A 23,350-nucleotide genomic window follows, 5' to 3' on the forward strand; every position below is an offset into this window, starting at 1 on the left:
TGTCTATCAAGAGTTCCTTTCTCTCAAGAGTTCCTTTCTCCTTGCCCTATATTGTTCTTTTACCTGCTAATTGTTTTCTTACTAAAATAGCACTCTAAACCAAAGGGACAAGACATCTTCAGTAATTAGACCATTACTTAAGAAAAAAAAAAAAAAAGAAAAAAAAAAGGCTGTTCTTCCGTAATAACATTTCCCTCAATATAAAAGGGTCTTAATGATTAAACTAATATACAAAACATTTCTCCTGAGACTATTATATTGGTATATTACAATCCCTTTCTAACATTGTTACCACTTGTTAATTTACATAATTATTACTTTTTATAGTAGCAATAATACTATAATGTGAAAATTCTATTTTTACTGCAAAAGACAGTTTTGCCACTTTTCAGCCACTTTTATAAATCATCACCTCTTAACAAAAAAAGGAAATGCCAGTGACAGAAATACACAGTCTACGAGTGTGACCTGTTAGAAGTACATGGCCCATTTTACCACAGTTGAAACGCAGAAAAGCTTGGAAAATACGGAAGACAGAAGATGCAGATCTCATATACTGCCAGTTTTTCGAAAACAACAGACCGGGAACCTTAAAATCAATTTTACTTTGAGAGTAATGACAGCAAAGAAAGATTAAATACTTTCTATTCACTCCCAATTTTCCAATTATTTTTTTTTCTGTCCAAAACTGAATTGGACTCCCCAATGAGATGCAAATAGAGTAATATGTGGAAAAAAAAAAAAAAAAAAAAAATAGCGGTGCAGGAATAGAAGTGGGAAGAAAAGCATTTAGAGATACATAAATAGTAGTTCGTGGGAAGAGCTGAGTTTATTCTGCCCACGCTCCTCAGCAGGCACAGGCAGGTCAGCCAGACTGGGAAGCGCCCCGTGGCACAGCACCGCAGCACAGCACCGCAAGCTGGTTACTTCAGCCTCTCACAGTGTATCAATATCACCGACGGGGCTCAAAGGAAGCCACTCTGCTCTGTAAAGCAAGAGGGGAAGCTCCCATTACATAACCAGCTGTAAAACTTAGGAGCCTGACAGTAACTTCTGTGTGCACCACAGTCATTTGCCGCTGCCTGACCGCACCCTCAGCGGGGCACATGGTCGAGCAAAGGCAGCAGCTCAGGTCAGCCGCTCAGCATTTCAGCGTGCGGGTCAGCCAGCCGCAGAGCGAGGCGGCCTGGCTGGGCGACGGCAAACTGTACTTGCTCCCTGCTGCTCCATCCCGTACGTGCTTTGGTCCCTGAAACACAGAATACTATAGCCCTTTCACAGGAAGTGCGTTCCCCTCTCTGACAACGTGGAGTGCATAGGTCTCAAAACACTACATACAAATTTACCTAAACCTATAAAAATACATTGGAGGAACTACATTGCTATTTTATTAAAAATTAATAAATTTTTAATATTGCTTACTTCTGCCTTCCTAATAGTGTTTACCTATACTGACTTAGAATAGTTAATAGTTTTGTTTTTATCTGAAACACTATCTTAAATAGAATCGCACAGTTTTTGAGCTAAGTTTTCTTAGCTCAAGATGGACAGTTTGACTTAACTCCACAGCCTAATAGAAAGTGTCATTTAGTTGTAGGAAAGAGAAGTATCTACATGAAAGCTTTGGGAGATGACAGAATGGCCAAATCCTCCTGTCAAACACCCACTGCCATGTCACTTTCATCTTTTGTCATACTCCACTTTCTGGAGGAAAACTAGATCTTACACTAAATGGAAGTGCAGAGAGAAAAAAAAACACACCAAAACCCCATGTGGTAGCTAAACATCTTCCTCAGTCCTTTTCCTCCAATCCTTTTAGTGTACATCTTTACCGTGTCTGCGTATTCCATTAAACACTTCTCTTTCATACTCTTGTTCTGGTCTCTCTGAACTCACTACACTTGTATAAAGCTTTTTGTCTATTCAGTGTGGGTTTTTTCCACAAAAAGCAAAGTTCTCTTCTGTATCATCACATCTTGTCAACAGTTTTGATTCCCTTTTTAAGAAGAAAATATATAGTATGTGACTGAAGCAGCTTATAGTTTTACATTCCCAAAGCATCACAGGCCATAGCAAACAACACAGCAGGTGGTGAACCCAGTAGCAGAACTGATTTAGACTTAAGACCAACATATATTTTTCTTAATAGGGATGAATTCCATGATCCGTGTTCACTGCACAGCCATGCAAAACAGACAACAGTATTGCTTCTTTTTGCTGCATTCTCAGCTTAAAGTGCATATGAAACTACCTCCGCAGAAAATGGAAGAGAAAGGTACCTAATGAGGCCACGTAACCCACCCTCAGCAGGAGAAGTCCAGACGTTGCTGGACTTCAGTGATGGAGGTGGCAGAACCCCAGAAACCCCAACACAGGCTATTTGCAAAAACAAATTAGATAATGGCAATGAATGATAATAAGAACATCATCATCATTACAAAGTATTTCCTGATACGTATCCTAAACTTTACTTTGAGCCTGCTGACTTAGTCACTGCTCCCCAAACTTACTCTGCTTTGATCTGCTTTTTCTTAGCACAATCTTTTTTTTCTTGGGTTTTGGAGGATTTACTTGCAAAAAAAGACGGAGGTGTTGAGATGTCTGTAATATAATGACTGTTTTCAAGGTGGGTTTTTGATGTTTGTATCAATTAGTCTATTACAAATTTCATCAAGTCACTTAGCTATTTTTATATACGTGCATCGCCTGCAGGAATTTCTTACAGTTAAGACACTCAGCTTAATTTTTAAGACAAAGAAGTGTAAGAGGGCGAGCTCTAAAGATTCAAACTTTCCCAGTTCCGGTGAACTGGGTCAGTTGTTGAATCTACCCAGTAAATTAGGGCACGTTTTCTGCACACATGCCATCCTTCAGCCATCAAGAGCTGTAAGGATGGTAACAGCATAAAAAAAGTTTAGCAGAAGCAGGAGAAAAAGCTAATAGTTTGAGTATCTTAATCCTATTTTGCTTTAATCTTTTTTGTTTTCAGTATTAATTGGGGAAATTTCCTTTGTGATAACGTTGGAAGAGTAAGATTCTGTACACATTCACAGAAAGCTATTTGAAAATATTTAAAGGCATATTATAGATGGTAGTGTTTGGCTGATACAAAGCCACTTAAGGTACAGTCAAATGATGTATAGGTTCTTTCCAAACATCATAATTAATTCTCTGGATATTGTTGCTTAGGAGGTAGAAAATAGCTATTTTCATTTTACATAAATTCATACACACAATTGTCCAACTATAGTATACGTTATTTATTTTTTGTTGAGCAAATAACACCTGTGAAAGACTCTGAAATTTAACAGTTTTGTCCAAATTATCTGTTGAATATGTAACATTGTAAGCATTAAATAAGATAATGCAGAAAACTCTGGCTATGACCTTCATAGCATATCAATCAAGAATGTTAATATAATATGCACATAAAAGTCTTGCTGGTTAAAGTGTAATAAAACAAGAATCCTAGTGTCAAATAATTTAATGCAAGCACCCTTTCTTTTGTTTGATTTATTACCATTCTGTTTCTTAAAGCTGCATAACCCTGCTCATGTGGAATACAGAGAGGTAAAAGAATCAGCAATCTGTCTTCAAAAGATAACATGATTTCTACTACGGTAAATACTGTGCAACTTTTGCCCATTTTTAAAAAGTATTTTCCAAACCATATGCAAATCAGCTCTACAGAAGTCAACACCTTAAGCCTTGCATTTATCCTAGAAATTTAGTGCTGTCAAATCCTGTGTACAGCTATAGTACCAAAGTGAAGGAAAATAAAAGCTGAATGCATTATATTAATCATAGAGCAGGACACACCCTCCCACCCCCCAAATCTACAATGAGATAGAAAACCAATACTTTTCTCCATAAATAAAACAGTTTCAAAGATCCAATATTTAAAACCTTCAGCGGTAAAAACAACAACAGTCTAAACACACAAAGAAAAGTTAAGTCACCGAAACACAACCAACACTATTTTATTCCTTATTTCAAGAAAACAAAGAAAGTAATGTAGAAACAAAAAGCCCCAAAACTTACTCATCATTTTGAAGACCAACATATCTTGGACTTGGAACCAGCATGACTCTAACATTTTCCAATTTTCCTTTCACAATGTGCATAAACTGATCAAGGTGGCTCGAAGGTGGTTTTGTGGTGTATGTCAAAAAAGCATCATCGAAGTTAATGCAAAGTGTTTGTGGCTGATAATGATTCCCAAATGCCAAGCGACCCTAAATCAAAAAAAAAGCCCCAAAAATTACTATCTCCTATCACCTCAATAACAGTTTTCCTGTTTTTTTTGGGGAGGCTACATCGACTTTTAAGGACTGTGTCCAAATATCCCTATTAAAAGATGTAGGTAAAAAAAGAAAAAAAATTTTTAAAAAGCAAAACAAAACAAAAACAAACAAACAAATAAAACAAACCAAAACAAAAAAAAATACCTACCCAAGCCCCAGCACACTACACATTGTACAACATCCACTACCTAGCTTAATTACTTGGTGATATTCTTGAAATCATTACAAGTCTAAAACACAAGTATTTTCCAAAAGGGAGCACATAACCATGTTTCCATCAGCACCAGCAAGATGTGTGACTGTCAGGAGTGTTGGTGGTGTTATTTTAAAACTTTTTAAAAGCATAAAAGAGAACAAAAACTCAGAAAGAATGTGTAAGAAAAACGAATGACAACACTAATTTTTAAGGGAGTACTGCTAAATATTTTCGTTGTCAGAGTCTTTTCACTTACCGTGCTCACATTGACTTTAATGACTGGAATAAGTGATCTCCATGACGAGGAAGGGTCTTGAGATTCTGTTTTTACTTTAACACTACAGAAAAAAAAATGGGGTTTATTATTTTGTCTTTTTTTGCAGAAGAACTAACCGAGCTTTTCTTCTAGGGGTTTTTAGGGCACAGCTCTCAGGGAACAGTCATTCTCAAAGGAGCGTCTCTTGTAAGGGACCTGCTAGCAGTCTACTGCAGACTCCTCCAGGGCCTGGAAGAACAGCAGGAGGCAGATGCAGCTATGCCTTGGGTGCTGGTATACTATGCTGACACAGGCAGAAAACAAGCATATCACGTTTAACACAGAGCAACGGTTAAATAAATCTTTCTCAGAGGAACTTTGTCGGTTCTAAATATTCCTAAACCAATGCTTCTAGGTCTTTGGTGTTGGATTTTTACTTTCCCAAGACACATGCTCCCCAAAGGCAGAAGTCCTTCCTGCACCTGTCAATAAGGGTGTAAGATAAAAACATGAAGAGACTGGCTTGGAGGCACAGCCCTTCCCCAAACTCAGGACTGCCACAGCATCCTGCAGCTGCCCATTATGTAATTTAGTAACACGTACTGGCCTGGCCAGCAGCAGTGGAAGGACTCGAGCCTCATTAGATCGTCCCTGCTCCTGCCAATAAATCAGTCTGCTGTGATTCTGCCCAAAGAGAGTCTTATTATATATATGTAGTGGAGTCAGGTATTCAATAAGTCATGCAGAAAAAAATCCTTACAGACACACACCATGTTTTCTGGGGCATGCCAAAAAGAGGAATAAAATAAGAAAAGGTTTGTGTAGCTATATGCAAACACACACTCCCCTAAAATGACAACATGTGAAATCAGCCTGAGTTTAAAGCTCAAAAACCAGTAAGTCCTCTCAACACCACACAGATCCTTATATTCTGTCTATTCAATGTCTTGAGCAGCTATTACTTCTACTGAGAAATACCATTATTATTCTTCAAGCATAATCCTCTTCAACACATGCTCCCTTTCCATATTGTGCTTCAAATAGATTTTTCCAACCTGTCTCTGATCATTAAACAAGGAGTGTTTGGTTTGTTTGGTTGTGTTTTTTAATTATTATGGTAGGAAGTCTGAGGAAAGGAAAAAGATTTAGACTGTCAGGCTTGTCACTGCAATTTCTCTCTCAGCTGTGCTTCAACCATTTGGCCTCCAGAGCATATGTTAACAAAACATTACCCAATTAGTTCAGCAGTTTGCAGAACAAAGCATCAACAAAATAGCAACACGAATAATAATTTACCTTTCAAGATTGGTATGCGTTCTCTGCCTCCCATTTACTTGTGCTTTTTCATCATCTTTCTTTGTTGGAATGATAGTGGGATCCAAGCCAAATAGTTCTTGAAGTTGTCCATAAAGCTCAGAACGATTGTACACATGAAATTCAAAGTCATTCACCATAATATATAGTCGTGTTTCTGCCTTTGGATCTAAACAAATAGTAGGAAAAGAGTTTCTAATTCTACTCCAACATTCCCTTGCAATATTTACAGTTTTTCAAATATGCACATTCTGCAAAAACAATCTACATGGTAGTGAACAGCTGCTGAAGTACATGCTAAAAAAAGCATTAAAAAACTCCACAAAATAATTACAATCATTCCAAGAAAAATCAATAAAACTTGGCAAAGAAGACAGTTGCACACAAAATATAAAACCTGAAAGGCATTTCACCCTTAGGTCACAATCCAAAAATAAATCTAGGCAGGAACTGCACAAAAGGGTAAATAAGGTTTATTCAGTCTCACATATAAAAACAAACAAACAAAAGTCCCTCTTGATGCACAGCACAGAAGCCTCGGTGCCAGCTTCCGCTTTTTAGCACAGGTATCAGTACTTGAGAGCAATTCAATCTCAGAAACCAAATGGTTTTCTAGCCAAGCTCTGTGGTACAGCAGGCTGAACTGGGAAAAAGCTTTCTTTTACAGAGAAATAGAAAACATTAATATGCAAAACTAACAAGAAGCATACTCATTTTCCACAATTAGTCAACATTTTCACAGATTTAAAATTTTCACTGTAGTATCAGCTTGATTCTCTGGTACTTAAAAACTAGTTTAACATCTGCTGATGGCACACAGAGCTACGTGTGACATACTTTGACATACTTTTGCATTAGATAGTATGACCTAATTATGTAGTTGATGTGAGGAAAAAGCTTGCACAATTTCCCCCTAATTACCCAGTTGAAAGAGTGCCCGTTACACACTCACTCAAGAGACCTGAGCTGCTCTAAAACCTGATCTGGTCTTTCTAAGTCAAACAGACTTTAGGAAGTTGAAGCATGAACAGTTGTAACAGCAGTCCCCAGTCTGTAACTCAGGGAGTACAAACTGGAGGCAACAGTTCCCACAGATACTAGAAATTAAAAAGTCAGAGTGAATGCTTTTGTAGTCAGGGTCAAGAGAAGAAATGCAGCTGTCCAAGATCCAAAGTTGAGAGACACCTGATTTATTACATTCACCCTCTTTTCTAACAAACTCATCTGTCCCCTGATGTTATATGTCTATACAACACTATGTCCCAACAACAGCAACCCACCTTTTACCCCTCACACCTAAATTACCACAGATTTCCATATCATTATAAAAAAAGTAGACATATAATAAATCTCCAGAAAACACTGACACCATGGTTTTCTTGAAGAGCAGACAGAGAGAAGTTAATGAGCCAGTTTCAGTTCCTTCCTGATTTCATAAAAGCACTATCAAATCCGTTTGTTGGTAAGGTTAACTTGCATCAATAAGATATAAGCAAAGGATGATATGGACAAAGGTTGGGATACACAATTGTTCACTTGGGAGATCTCAGTATCATCAAAAACACAAATAAATACATTTTTTCAATTCCTGGAGGCAAGCATTAGACTTCATTAACTAAATGGAGTAACATGTAGTAATTCATTTATCCAAAGGGGATTTAAAGACACAACTACCTCTGTTTCCTAATAACAAAAGTAAGATTTGCCCTCCACACATCGACTGGGTTGCCTAAGACACTTCTGGAAAATTAAAGAAAAAAAAAAAAGGCAAGGAGAAAGAGAAAAATGAGACAAGCACGTCCGAATATCATATAGTTAAATGATTCAAAGAAGCATATATGTAGGTCATGCAAAACTAAATACCAGATTGATAGCAAAATACTGAAGTTTTATCAACATTTGTTGGAATCAAGGTGACCAGCGTAGCCAAGGTTTTGACATTTGCTTCCTACAGAGTTTAATCAAGATGTATTATTTATTTAGTATTTATTCAAATGATTGTATCACACCTATCCAAACAATTCAGCCTAAGTACACCCACTAAATAAAACCTAATGGGAACATGAAACAAGTCACTCCCAACAATAAGGAGCAGAGGAACTGGTTCTCAAAACAGTATTCCCCCTTCAAAAAGTACCTCACAAACTACACTATGTAGTTTTCCAATATGAAAACTGACAACCTGCTGTGGCACCTAAGCCAAGACACCTGGCTGTGCCCCATTCACAACATAATCCTCCAACTTCTGTTCCTAAAGGACTTGCACTTCTCAAGTATGTACAAAACCTACTCTTAAAGTCCCAGTATTGTTTGACTTAACACTAAAGGCAGAAAGACAACCCACATAATAGAAAAAGTCAAGTAAGTTCTTTCAACACTGGTATGACATGCCTAGTACAAACACAGTGCCATGATGAAAAACAGACTGCACTCGCCAAATCAAACTGAGGAACTTTTAAAAAAAACACAGCAGGAAATACAACTTTGCTACAGGTTATCAATAATCATTTTCCAAACTTTTGGGGTTCAAATATTCTCTTATGCAAGGAACTGTGATTAATTCTTTATGAGAAGCATCCTTAAATTACAGTCCAACCCAACTCTTACAGCAGCATTTACTTTAGATTCTAGTGGGCAGGTAGACAATGCATCAATTTAGGTTAGTTTTCCTCTTCTCAGAAGAATGGTTATGAAATAATTCTCTTAGCTTTAGAACAAATGTGGAAAAAAAAAAAAGAACATAATGCAAAGCATTTTCATTTTTCCTTTTTCTGACACAAAGATTTAACAGTAATGCTTCCTAGCATCCATTCCTGTAATCTACCCTTTGTTCATAAGCACATATTGACTACCAGAAGGTCAATAGAAAGAGTATACCATAAAGCATTTTGCAAAGCACATACACCAGAGTGAAGGAAACTTCTCTGAGTTTGCCCTCTTTTTCCTAATAACCTTCACTCTTCTCTGACAAACCTCAGATCCCACTCCTTGCTCAGTTTTTATTTCTTTGTGTATCCTCCCTAACATTTGCAAAGTCAGTGGAGATCAGTGGGTCAGCAGTGACTGGAAAGCACTGCCACATTCTTCAGCTCTGCAGGAAGAGGGCTGAGAAGCCATGTGATTAGAAAGCAGGTATCAGGGAAAAATATTTCCAATAACACATAAACATATTCCATGAGCATATGGAACAACACTGGATTTTTCTTGCCTACAGGAATAACAACCTGGAAGCTGAAGTTATATAAAGATTGAATATGTAAAACCTAGCATTAAAAACAATTTGACTTTGGCATAACTTATTGAACATGTCAAGTACTCGCCATCACTCAATCTTCTTAAAACGTCACTTATTTTGCTTCCAGGGAAAACTTTACAACTTGTATGACTAGGTTGGATGAACACTGAAGGCCTTTCTGGTTCTAAAACCTCTGAATATATGAAAGAATTACTAGTTGCTCTCCCTCCCACAAGCTTGGTGGGGAATATATAAGCTTGCACTACTTCTAGCACATTCCTTCATAAGATGGAGACACATACAAGCTTCATACACATTTGAACAAAGATAGCTTTTAGAAAATGTAAGATGTCCCCATGTTGAAGTTCAGGTCCTCGCATACTATTGCAATGGCACTTAACGCTGATTACCTTACCACTGAAAACTGGATTAAGTACAGCCCTTTACCAAGAGGTGACTGTGAAGGACACCTGAAATGATCTGAATTGGAGTTCCCTTGCTAAAGCCTCCAAGTATTTCAGGATCTTTCACTAGCTTCCCCTTTGTGCACAAAAAAATCCCTCCTCTAATACTCATATCAGAAAAAAAAACAGAATGAGGTCACATAACTTTTATGCTAACAAGACTAAGTTTATCACAAAAAAACCAAAATCCCACTCCTGTCACATTTCACATCACAGGTAAGAACACGCTGCACTTCAGTTACAGAACTTAAAAAAAAAAAAAAGGCACAACACTCAGAAACTAATCATTATTACTTAGATATAAGTCTTCATAAAATGATTTTTTTCCAAACAAAAATATTTAAGGCTTGTGTTTTTACAAGAATCCAGGGGGATTTTTAAATTCTTAATAGCCCTGATTCAGCCTATGTGCTTTTCTATAGGAAAGTCTCAGCCCCAATTTGGTTTTTTGTTTTATGAATGATCTGAAACAAAGATATGCACCAGTAATGTCTACCTACAACAGGTTTTCCAATTATTCTATGTGACAGCTGCAAGGGAGTAATCCTTGAACAAAACAAAAATGTTTAAGATGCAATTTACTGGAAGCCTTCACTGTTCGGTCAGCTACAGGTATTCCTGTTGCAATCAAGCAGATTAAAACTATTGGGAAGAATATACTACAATAGGCTAAAAATCACTGAAGATTTTATTTTTCCTTTAAGGTTAAAAATGAAAGTATCTCTGCTAAATAATCAAAGCGTCAAGTGAGCAAGGTTATTTTTCCTAGGAAAACAAGTAGTTATTCAAGAGAGTATTTTATTCATGTTACTTTGCTGTCAGACCTATACACCTCTGACCTCCTTGGTTGCCTGGATTATTTGTCCACTAATTACGCAGTCTTAAATGCCGGCAGAAAACGTCAAAGCCTTGCAATACTGCCATGCAAAAATACCATCACAAAAAACAAACACAATTATGTTTATTGCATTAAGTTCAACTAGTTTTTTCATTCTGTGAGCCACTAGAGAAATTCAATTTAACTAGCAGATGAAGAAAACTCTATGAAAACCTGTTGGACAATAACCTGTGGTTGGAAAAAATCTAATTAAGACTAGGTTCCATATTTTGAATTAGTCTTCTTACAGTCTAAAGAACTCGGAATTGTGTCCCATCACCTCAGAAGCTTAGTAATACCCTAATAAAAAGAAGTGAGCAACTCTTCCTAATTCACGTCACAATACTGAACCGTGTCTCTTACTTACCTGCATAATGTGTATGCAGTACTCCTACCACTGTTGAGTTGGTACTGGCAAAGCAACAGCTGTACAAGCTTGCTGACAAGTCTAAGAGGCTTCACACCATCAGAAGCCACTTCCAAAGGGAACATGGGGGAAAAAAAAAGGCCTCCAAAGTTCAACAACCCTCTCAATTAGCGCTCTCCACAACTGTAGACAGTTGCTATTTCTGGACCTCCTTGAATTAGCAATGGAGCCATGATGCTTCAAAAGTCAAGAGGGGCAGGACCAGAGATTCATTCAACCAGATTCTAATCCTATAAATGACTAAAAACACATCACAAGGCTACTTATGTTTTCTCACAGTGTTTTCTGCAGATACAATTAATCTCTTGTATCTGGTGTTAATCGTCCTTCTTCAGCCAGAGATAAGAAAAAAAAAAAAAAATATTTTCACACATACCCACTTCTCTGACCACAGATGTCATCAACACACAGGTTTATCAATAATAAAGAAGATCCCCTATCATAACACTTTTGCTGAAATACTGACAGCACAACACTAAAACCTGAAAACTAAAATCATTTCCAGAATATAAGAACCCTCTATTTACCAGTTATAAACTTCAATACAGGGCCAATTATGCTTAGACTACAGCTAATGAAGGCCACCATTAAGATTAATGATTTGTCTTAAGAAAGGCTCAAATCCGATAATGAATCCTGTATTTATTCCATTGTGTTGTTCTAGTCTACTAACACAGATCAACCAGCTAAAAGAACCCATACCTTCTGATGATTCAGTGTACTTCAGGTATGTATTAACAGACCAAGTATACGCCTGCGATTGTGCAAAGGAAGTATTTTTCTGTAGGCTACCTGTAAACTTAAACTTTGAAACATTTTTGAGACACCTACCATGCTGTTTCTGTTTAGGGTTGTACATCTTCCACCAGCGAAATATGATAAATCCATCTTGAATTCTAAAAAAAAATAAATCAGATAAAACAGAAGAGAGTGATAATGCAAACTCCTATCTGCAGCTGCATAACATGTTGACTTATACACTGCAGAGATTTGCAGTTGCAATAGTGTACAAGCAATATTAAAGCATTAAGCATTACAGGATAAATCATACAGTATAATATTACACAATTACTGCATTAGCTGAAACTTGTATAAAATTCCATATCCACTGCCTTCTCAAGGCTCTCCAAATTTAATAGTAAGAATCAAAATTACAAACTATTAGCTAGTGTGCAGTTCATGAAACAAATTATTCTCAATTCCAGTAAACAAACACAAGTTACTTGGCCAAAATGTCTTAAGAGTAGGAGCATGAGGGAGCGAAATACATTAATGAATAAACAGTTCTCCTGCAAACTTTAAAGTGTTTTATTTCTCAAATATTAAGGACAACTAGAATCTTACCCAGTAGTCATTTCCAACTGATAGTACTCAAGCAACAAATGAGCTAACAAGTATCCAAGAATGTCTAAATACTACCATCAAAAGAGTCAGTTTATTTCTAACATTTATCAACATATTTATTGCTCATTTATAATACGATAACTTGATATGTGCTATTTAGACATATACATTTACTGTATTTGAAATTGCTACTTAGAAGAGTGACTCCCTTGGAAATCTGTACCTGATAGACATGTCTTCTGTGATGAAATAAATTTCACGAACCATGACTTTTCCAGACAGCACAGAGAATGAAAAGGAACCTAGTGTGAAAATAAGTGTTTATCAGACATTATCCTGAAGTTGTTGATGCTTTATTTTCTGAACAGGAAAAATACAGTATTTGACTATCTGAAATTCGTTTACTGGGTATCTTGAGTTCTTCCTCTGAAAACACACTGACTTTCAGAAGAGAAAGGAAGTCAGAGATTCTGAAGATAGAAGACAAAAAGTATGCAAATCTAAAAGGTGCTGGGTTTGGCACCACCCAAGAATACAATTAAACCTGAGACACACTAGTCACTCAGGAACATTCAGGTGTCTTGCAAAGCTTGTGAAAAGAGTTAGGAAAGCTATTTTGAACATTTGTAAGTATCAACCCATTGTATGCAAGACAATAATTAGAGCAATAAAGATTCCTGACAAAATAATTTTTCAAATTTTAAATGGCTATAAAGTTTTCAGTCCAATTATTATGACAAATTGTGTTTACAGCAAAATGGATTAATAAGCATGAAAAGACCAGCAAGTAATGCAATAGCCCATATTTTTCCTAAGGCTTTTCACCTCACCCACATAAAGTTACATAAACCATGATTCGTGGTTTTTTTTAAAAAAAAAAGAAAAGAAATCAACGTTAATCGATTGAAGCCAAGCTGTAAATCCTGGGATTTAATTAATGTTATGTTCTTCTGCTGATTAAATTTATAAAGAACACCATATATCTGGCCAGCTATGTCCAGCTGTCTTTTCTTAAAAACAATTTCACAGAGAAATTTTAATAAAAGCCCATAGATCAGGTGTAGCAGCCAATATTTATTTCATCTATATTGCTGTTCAAAAAGTTGGATTTGAAGATTGTTTGGATTACAGTTCTTAAATTCTGGAGGACATAATCAATTATCTCAGGGGTCTCTTTGGCAGGTGGGTATGGGTGTATTGGTTATTTTAAAGTTTTCACTACATTTATGACCAGTAGTTGCAGAAGTAGTCCAAGACTAAAGTCACTGGCATTCTGGGAAGCAGACAGAGGAAGAATACGAATAAATGAAAAAAAATTAAAAGTGCAGTCAGAGCGAGGTTGTGGGATACAACCCTCTGTGATTCAGCATCAGATATTTTTGTAATGTGGGTAAGTGCCCAAGTGATTTGTACTGACCTGTTTTATTCAAAAATGTTTTAAAATAATAAAAAAAAAAAGTTAATGGATTTTGATGCAAATGTTCTAGCCAGTATAAACTCTATGTATCACAGTCCCAGTATGGATTAACATGATTAGCTGTTCTGACAGCTTATTTAGAAAGCGAGGACACTGCCACAACAGGAAGTCAAAGCTTGAGACTCTACTCTGCCCCTCTGAGCCCACTCCAGCAGTTGATTCCCACTCTTTAGATGCTGTATAACCAGCCTCAAAGATGTGGGGAAGTGAAAAGTCACACCCCTTAGCACCAAATTATGAAGCAAATTCATAAGTGGCTCAGGCAGGTTCCATGGGGGACTGCGGTCAATCTCCTTTTAGGACACTAGCCATTAGGATTACAGAGATTTGACAAAGGGGTAATTGGAAATAAACAGATTGTAGTCTGTGTATTTTGTGTAGTTAAACAGAAAAAAGTAAACTCGACTTAAAATCAAAAAACCTGTCAAGTAAACTTCGATATAAAATAATGAGAGACTTCAATGAAAAAGGGGATGTTTTTCTACCTACACCAAGAATCCTCCCCTAAAGTATGATATTGAACTTGTCTTCTTAAATTAAGCCCATGCTGATCATTTTCAAATTGCTATAATAAAGGAACACTTTGATTTTACTTCGAGTTTTTAGCACATTAAAGTATAAGAAAAAGCAGTAGATAAACAGCAGCATTACAGTAATCATAACTTACCAATATGGATGTAGCCATGTTTATATAATCTGTTAAGAACCAATGTTAAAATGAGTCCAATGTTCCGGGAATTATAGTAAGTTAGGTAGATAATCCATCCACAAGACAATATTGTTGCTGTTGAAAGATTAAAATTAATTAAAATATTTTTTTAAAGTATGCTGACCTAGATAAAAGCCTTACCTATTAAGATTATAAAGCACAACAGTGTTCTTCCTGCTCTCCAAAAAAATTTGAAAGTGATGGGACACTTTAATGGGTGTTTTCAGAGAGACAGCGTGAGAAGGGTGTGAAGAGATGGGGGGGGGAGCAGGGCAAAGAGGAGGTTCAGAAAAATATAGATTCTTCACTGCACTTCCTTCCCTAATATAAAAAAACCTGTCCTCTGAAAGACCTGCAAAATGCACCACATATTTCATTACATCCCTCATCATTCGAGAAGTTAACTTTCATAGATCAAATCATAACATGCATTATCCCACACAGTCATTTATTTCAAAAAACCCTAAAAAAACAACACCATAGAAGTCATACTACATTCCTTCTCCACCCTCCTCCAAACCATGAACTGTAATTGAAATTTCTACTCTTTCATATCTTAGCACAGGAAACAATACTATCACATCTGAAACCATTCCCTAAGCTGCTGTATCCCAAGAGAAATGTACCAGTCCTTGGCTTAGCAGAAATCTGTCAACAGTTCAGGCATGGAATTTGATAGCAAAAAAAGGAAATAGCAATCCTATGAGAAACATGTTTAAAAAAAAAAAAAAAATTAGGTCTGCTAATCCCTAAAGTAATTTTTACTTTAGTTGATTAAGAGCTAGTAACCTATTTGTAACTACAAGGGCTCTCAAAGCTTACAGAAGGACAAACCCAAAAGGAATGGAACTGCCAGGGAACAGACTAGTTCTAACTCACTCTACTGATAATTACCATTCTGCTTCATCCAAAGCAGAGTAAGTAAGAACGCAATTTTCGTATTTGAGGTACCTCTACTCATTATACTAACTGGACTTTGTAACAGAAGTTTTCCATTTATGTATACATTTCATACTGAAAAACTCAGATTTAGTGTGCCTTTTATGAGAAGGCTGAAGTACAGAAAGACAGATGGATATAATGACTCCACTCCGTAAAGAGTTCAGATATTGAACACAAGAAAAACATAGAAAAACAAAACAACACAAAACCATTATAAAAACAACCTGTCCTTTTACTACCCCTTAATTCTTCTGCAGGGGGATGCTCCTCTGCTTTGTAACAACGCCTGTGCTTTGTTCAAAGATGAGGAGAAGGTAGAAGAGAAAAACTTGCATGACTGTCTTTTATTTCCTGGAAAATGGATCCAGTGTGGCCAAAATTCAAGTAGCTCATACGCTCGGGCAGGTAAGCTGCTTGACATGTAACACAAATCAGATCTGTGTGGGTGACTACACAGGAACAAGGCAGGGAGGGTTAAAGCTACACCCCAGGAGGCATTCAGAGAAGGCATACTGCAAGGACAGTGTTCACATCCTTGTGTTCAGATGAGTAAACTACTCCCTGATGGTCCTCTATCAGTGTAGGGAGAAAGGTGGAATGACACACACTCAGAGGGTCTCATTCTCGTAATAAAACTTAATTTGAGATTAAAGTTCAACTACACACTTAACTTCTAGATACCTAAAGACAAGAAGGTTCCCTCTCAAGGTGACATATACTGAGAAAAATCACCAAACTATCGCAGGTTGCAAGCACTATGGTCCTAATCCACTGCCTTTACCAATAGTCTCACCTCTGCCACAAATTGCAGACTTTTATTTTCCCTCATAAAATTTAGAGTCGCTGCTACTAACAGACTGACAGATCCCATAAACGCTATTCATCTCATTATTACATTCTTGATTTTAAAAGCCTCTTCACTGAAACGACATTTTGGAAATTACATTTGGAAAGTTTTATTGCATGCGATTTTTAGAAATTTTTCTAGAATTGAGCAACAGCTCTTTGAGGAGCATGTTCATTTCTAGAATTCATCACCTCTTTTACTGGGATCAATAGTTAGCTGTTTCAGGATTCCAGAGAAGAAATTACTGACATCTATTTTTTGTTCTCATATAACAGGATGCCATAGATCAGCAGATGAAAGCAAAGGAGGAATGGCTGGTTGAAAGCAGGTCAGTTAATACATATTACTTTAATATGTTTCTATCTGAGCCTCATAATAACAGGAGGCTACCCAGCTTTTTCTACTGTTTGTGCCATTGTTTCTAGAATACCAGGTGGTTTCTTACAATTGAAGAGATCAGCAGCTCCCCAAAACTGCATAATTGTATATAGGTCATTCGGCCCATAGAAGAAGGGGATCGACTATATTATTTCTTGAAGTTCCACCCACCCTTCTGTGAAACAGAAATTTGTTAAGTTTAATATATTCAAGCAAATAAGAAATCTAAGCAAAATTTTTGGTTCAAATTATAGCTGTTACATGGAATTGCTTATATCCTACGTGCTTTCCAAGTAGAATTACTAATAGCTTGCTCTAAGAATCCAGTGCAGAGAGGGAAAAAACAGAGAAAGAAAACTCTGCAGGCTGCAATTTGACACTTTTATTCTTTGGTGAAAGGCCCAAACATCTCAAGTCAAAGCTTCCAGAGACCAATTTCTCAGATCTGTTCCACATATTACCATGAGCAACTATCAGCATTGTGACTTCTCTTATTTTCATCTTCATTATAGTTAGCATTTTATGTTGAGTATGAACTTTTCACATCAACATATTAGAAGTGAAATAAATAATATTCAGAAAGCACCCTTGGCTAATATGTCTATGTCCTTTTAATTCAGTTTGGACTAATGAAAAATAATTCCAGTATGTCAATAGCCAACAGACATGCTTTAACTTCCCAGAAGTCAAAAAATAAAATTATTTTTCCTGTGCTGCCTCCCACTCCAGATTTAAGAATCAAGGCTGAAAAGCAGGTGTTGTCTACCTTTGGAAAAGTCCAAATTCATAACACGCTTCTAGAACTATCATCTGGACCTGAACACAACTTAATTTTTATTTTGATGTTCCTGATCCACCTGTTCATCAATTCAGAAAATAGAAGTACCTACACACAAATATAAACAATAGCACTAGTGTTATAAAAAAATTAGGATACTTAAATGAGGCACATTTACAAAAACAGTCCATAACAAAGTACACAATGGTTTCGCTTAAAGGCTTATTGTGGCACATAATTTAGTCCAGAAGTTATGTCATTGAACACAGTAGTCTTTATATCACTATTCAAACTATATCATATTAAATGGCAGATATGTACATATTGGTATAACAAAGTTACTGTATCTTCCTGTCATTGTGCTACAATGTTGATCTTTTGTTATGGTATTACAACTAATCATCAGCTTATTCTGGTGTAAGAAAAAAATGTATTTAATGAAGTTCTCAATGAGTTCTTATTTTGCAGAGTTGCAGTTGGAGAGCATCGTCCTTTGCACATTGGACTTACCTCCCAAGAATTGCAGCATGATTAGTATTGGAAACAGGTGCATATTTTTTTCTTGCTGAATTACTTAAGTAGCATTGCCATACCCCACTAAGCAGCTGTATGACAAATAAAAATCTATTTTCAATGCTTTGATGCAATTTGGTAAGAAATTCAATACTGGTATGCCAGGACTTAGAGAAGCACATTTAAAAGTACACACAAAAAAATATTTAACCAAAACAGAATAGATTCACCTTACCTACTAACAGCCAGACAACATTGGAGTCATGTTCTGTTAGGAAGTCTTCCAACTGCGTGATACTTGGGACAAAGCTATCATTTTTCCTTTGATCCATTGCTAAACTTTTTTTGCACCAGCACCTATAGAACTGAAGGAAAAAAAAAAAAACAGAGTAACAAGCACCGTACAATTTGGAGAATTGAGTATGTACCATCTTGAATGATCTCTAACAGTCTGTTTCACACAAATATGAATTTACTTATTATATCCCTTCAATAATTCTCAGCTACCCTTCTTCTAACCCTAGAGCTCCAGAAACCCTTCCACTCATCTCTGCTGAAACTGACAGCCTCCCTAAAACAGATCACAGATCAACAGAATACCAGAATATGCTCTCCCAATGTAGTATGAATGCCTTATACAGCATATAATATCAAATAAATTTATAAAACTGATGTACCATAGCAGTAAGTCAAAAGGTAACTGAACATACAAGTAAAAACGAGTCTGTATTAAGCCTTCTAACATTTGAAAAGGGAATGAGACAATATGAGACGGAATCCCCAGACTGCCCCTGCAGAAGGAAAAGCCAAAGCAGACACTCTGAGGAGCTATGGAAAAGTCCCAGAGCCTCTTAATCCACCATGTCCATTAATTCTTTTGCTTTAGGATGGATTTGTATCATCATATAAAAAGTGACTACATATTGTCTCTGTTACAGAGAAGAGAAAACCAGTGCTTCTGATTTTACACACTTATTCAAACCACTCATAAATCTCTTTGCAACTGGATTATATTAATTAAGTGTGATTAACAGGGAGCAGCTCAACTCAGTAAAATCTGTAATTACACAGCAGTATTTTACTTGCATTAGTTTCATTTGAAGTCTTCTCTCTTGGACATTCCCTGTCAAGCCTTCTTACAGGAAGATAAGCATTATTTCTGCCCCTTTTGGTTTTTTTAAACACCTTCCAGTTCCTGGCATTCTGTCTTGTGTCAGTATTCTACCCGCAAAAAAAAAATTAGTAGACTTTATTTCCTTTCTTTATGAAGTGTCCGAGGCTCTCCATCAAAATCTCGAGACCATAAAACCAAGTAATACTGATAAGACCTTAGTTTTTGAGCATAACATCTTTGGAATACTCAGTATTTAGAAGTGTTAGCAATAAAACTAACAAGTTACCCATTTTTTTCCTGTAATATTCATACTATTATATATTCTCACTATTATAACTTGAAAACCAAATGTGGGAGAAAAAGTTGAAAAAACCCTGCTTTTAATGCACTTGTTTCTCCCCTACATTTGGGTAAATACAGTACCTTGAACAAAGAGCTTATGTTTTGAACTAAAATCCCAAGAACAAGTGCTAACAATTTGTTCACTACCTCTTCTGTAAGGAGGAATAGAATGAGGAGGGAAGCGCTTGAAAGTAATAAAAACAAACAAAAAAAAAAAACAAAAAAACAAAAAAAAACAACAAAAATATCACCCCCAACACCAGTACACCAGACACTGCTTCCAGTAGTGATGATAAAGAAGCTACCAACTTAGCTCCCCTACAAAGAGGAATAATAAGCATCAGACACACTTTACAATAAGAAGCTCGTTTTAGAAAGGACATTACATCGGCAAATTAAATCACATAATGGCACTGTGATTTGCTCTAAGACATTCACAGTACCTTAATAAAAAACCCACGTCAACTTCCATTATAAAGCAGATGATGCCTCTGTGGGCAGCCTCTAAGAGCCTTTAACCTGTGAATGACAGTTAACCGGAAAAACCAAAACCAACACTTTCAGCATAAAGGAAGAATGGACTTGTTTTCTCCCTTACTAACCAAGAGACAACAGGGTCACCCTTTTGTGCTCAAGACTACTGTGGAAGTGCTGTCCATGGGTGAGGACTGCCTATCACCTTAATAAACACCACCACTATTTAATCCCTCAGGAAAGCAACTTGTGGCTTTTTCCTGAGAAATTATCACCCAATGTTATGTGATACTGAGACGGGACATTAAATATCGTTATGCTCTAACTAGGACTGTGGCAGGACAACTCGGAGACCGCAAGCCGCTGGATCCTCGTACTTATTTACTTAAACAAAGACAGTCTTCATCATTTTTTGTTATCACTGTCCATAACCATAAATTAGATAACTTCAGAAGTTTCCTGGAATACATTTGCTATTTTCATGCAGATAAACTCATGAATCCCCCATCAGGCATCATGTGTCATTAAATCATTTTGGAACTCCACAGCTGATCATTTAACACCCTGCCCCACTAATTTTTTGTGTCAGGGCACATTTTGCCCTTCATCAAGTCACCCGAGGAAGAGGATGATGGCAATGAAAGTGTAACCACCCAGAAAGAGACAGCAGCAACACCTACATTAGATGCGGGCTCCCAGTATGCATCTCAGGAAACGGATGCTTAATCTACTTAGATTATGAAGCAATTTTGTCTATATGAGTTAGTGTAATAGGAGGAGGATGTACGCAGAGACTTAGGTGGTACAGGCTGTTTATAATGTCCTTGTGCATTTATACAGCATGGAAGATGGAGAGGCGGGATCTGGATCATGACTGTTAAGAGGAAGAGATGCAGTCTTCTCAGGACAGATATTAGCTACCTTCAGTAACTAGCATTTCTTTGTGTTGACAGTCCTGCACCTATCTATCTTCCTCTTCCATGGTCTACATACTATACCCATAGACTTATATCATGCACACCTCCTAGCCGCCTGCACTCATCCACACCTCATTTGTTCCTCTGGGCAAAATTACTGTGTAATCAGACAAAACATTAACTGTTGCACTCTCCAGCAACACTGACCCATGGGTTGATGAGCCTGTAATTTACATTCTTAGTGCTACTGTATTCTTCTGAAGTAACAGTATACTCTCCCAAACCTAAGTAACTACACTTGGAGGGATGAGACCTAAGTCTGAGTGGGAAATCTAAATTTTACCAACCCTCTTAATACAAGAAAGAAAACGCACTGGAGAAGAAGAGAAACACAGAACTTCACATTTACTTCTCTGCACTTATTTATAGTATTTTCTCACAGTCTCTACTGTTTTGTAATGATGAGCTCAGTTAATATGCCAGAATATAGTCCAGAAACCATGACAAGTGTTTCAGTTTATTTGCCTTTTACCCCTTCCATTTTTTATTTTATTTTTGTAAGCACATCTTTAGTATTCAGCATGTCAGTTGTGGCTGTCATTTACCACAAACCATATTAACACATAGAAAATGTATTGGCTTTCTCTTGGGAGGAGGACAGGAAAAGAGGAATGTTCTGTGGCACTGAACTGACAGAACCCCAATACTTTTATTTATCTTCACAGCAGTCCTTTAAGGCATTACATAGTCTTCTTTCTGCAAACAAGATATCTGAAGCAAGTAGAGATAAAGGCTAAGTCCTTTATTTATGATGCCTAAACTGAAATACTTGGAGCCTGCTTTTCAGGTTGTGCATGTTTAGTCTCACAGTGTCCAAAGCAGACAGCAGACTGGCTTGAAGATGTGAAGGTTCGATATTGCTTTAGATTTGCTCCTCCTGGTCAGACAGGCTTTCTTTGTAACAGAAACACACACTTAAGAGACACTTAAAAAAATATATTTTTAATTACTTGTGTCACATATCAATCCATTTTTCTCAGTACTAAGAAAATGCAAGTGACATTATAATCCGGGAGGGATGAAATCCATTTCCGGCCTGCTTCCATTATTCCAACCTCGATCTGATTTTCACAGCAAATATCTATCTCCAAAAAGCCAAATGCTCAAAAGCTGCTGATTCAAATCTTTATAAATACATTTCAATTGCATCAAATAGGTAAACTAGTTTTAACCTCAGCCTGACATGTTAATGTTTAACACAGAGAACAAACCTCTGCTTGAACGAGGTCATCAAAAATTTATAGAAAGCATGCATATATGAAAGAACTGACAAAAAAAAATAACAACAAAAAACCACAATAGAACCTGGGGACACCTGGCGCTCGGTCACTGAAGTGCAGTTCCCTGGCAGAGACAGCTACAGCCCAGGGAACAACCACCCACCTGTTAAAGATCTTTCCTGTGCCTACAACAGGGGATGAAGGCAACAGGTATTTTATTCAATTCCGAAGAGTGTTAGGGTAATGTGGGTCTTGGGGTTTATAAAAAAAGGAGAAAGAGAAATGTCTGTCTATCACATCCTTTGTAACTCACTTTTACTAGCACACCTTGTAGAAAAAGCTGAATAAAACTGGTATCCAAAGGTGGGGAAAAAACTAGCATTTCATGATATTGAGAAGAAACACTTTTAAATGGTTATGAACTGGGTAGGGAAAAAATGGATGCTGCCAATCCCCTTATTATTACTAGAATTCATGGCAGGAATACGCTGGGAGTTAAAATTTGTCAGATATGTTCCTCAAATCTTCACAGAAATCAAGCACCAAGTAAAAATTAATTGACATTATTAGAGATTAACTACCATTTTGAGGATATTCAACTCCCAACTTCTACAGCAATTACAAGACAGTGGAGTCACAATTACACCCAAAATGACACATTAAACAACAGGAGGTAAATCCCTCTAGTTTCAATAACTGAACATTGATAACACACCTGGATTCTTCACATGTCCAGCAAAGCAGCCATACCCACAGCAGTTCCTTAGAAAAAAAGGAAAAAAAAAGGCATTTTTGTATCCTACACACTCCAACACTTTCTTTCCAAGGATCTCCAACAACAGCTGCCACAAAATTAGAGCTTTAGATAATTCAATTATATTAGAAAGGAGCCTCTTAAACAAGTACAACTTCGCTGAATTTTCCTCTGAAGGTGTCCTGATATTGTTAGCACCCAGATACACATAAAGCACATCTCGCAAAACAAAAAGCTGCCAACCTTGGCACCTTTCCCAAAACACTCCAGCTAGGTCCCAAGACTTCAAGCCTGTCCCAGCACACCTTAGGAAGCTCAGCTATTCTTTAATCAACAAGCAAGAGAAAGAGGAAGGAAGAGAAGGAAAGTTGTTCTCAAAAACCACACGTACACAAAGTCAGCTATGTG

At 36.9% G+C, this 23,350-nt stretch overlaps 1 protein-coding gene across 9 annotated transcripts in view; it reads right to left on the bottom strand.

The window, feature by feature from the left end:
- KIAA1109 (KIAA1109 ortholog) overlaps positions 1 to 23,350 on the bottom strand; it is a 126,319-nt gene that overhangs the window by 99,782 nt on the left and 3,187 nt on the right. For all 9 annotated transcript variants that reach the window (XM_042796299.1, XM_042796296.1, XM_042796302.1 and 6 more), the window contains exons 2-8: positions 18,297 to 18,426; positions 14,562 to 14,678; positions 12,641 to 12,719; positions 11,905 to 11,969; positions 6,053 to 6,239; positions 4,757 to 4,838; positions 4,042 to 4,235 (exon numbers count right to left, since the gene is read on the bottom strand). In XM_042796299.1, coding sequence (XP_042652233.1) covers positions 4,042 to 4,235; positions 4,757 to 4,838; positions 6,053 to 6,239; positions 11,905 to 11,969; positions 12,641 to 12,719; positions 14,562 to 14,678; positions 18,297 to 18,393 — 821 coding nt within the window. In that variant the 5' untranslated portion in view covers positions 18,394 to 18,426. The remainder of the gene's footprint in view (positions 1 to 4,041; positions 4,236 to 4,756; positions 4,839 to 6,052; positions 6,240 to 11,904; positions 11,970 to 12,640; positions 12,720 to 14,561; positions 14,679 to 18,296; positions 18,427 to 23,350) is intronic.

Source organism: Tyto alba, unplaced genomic scaffold (genome assembly GCF_018691265.1).
Source record: "Tyto alba isolate M040663 unplaced genomic scaffold, T.alba_DEE_v4.0 Super-Scaffold_23, whole genome shotgun sequence".
Lineage (NCBI taxonomy): Eukaryota > Metazoa > Chordata > Aves > Strigiformes > Tytonidae > Tyto > Tyto alba.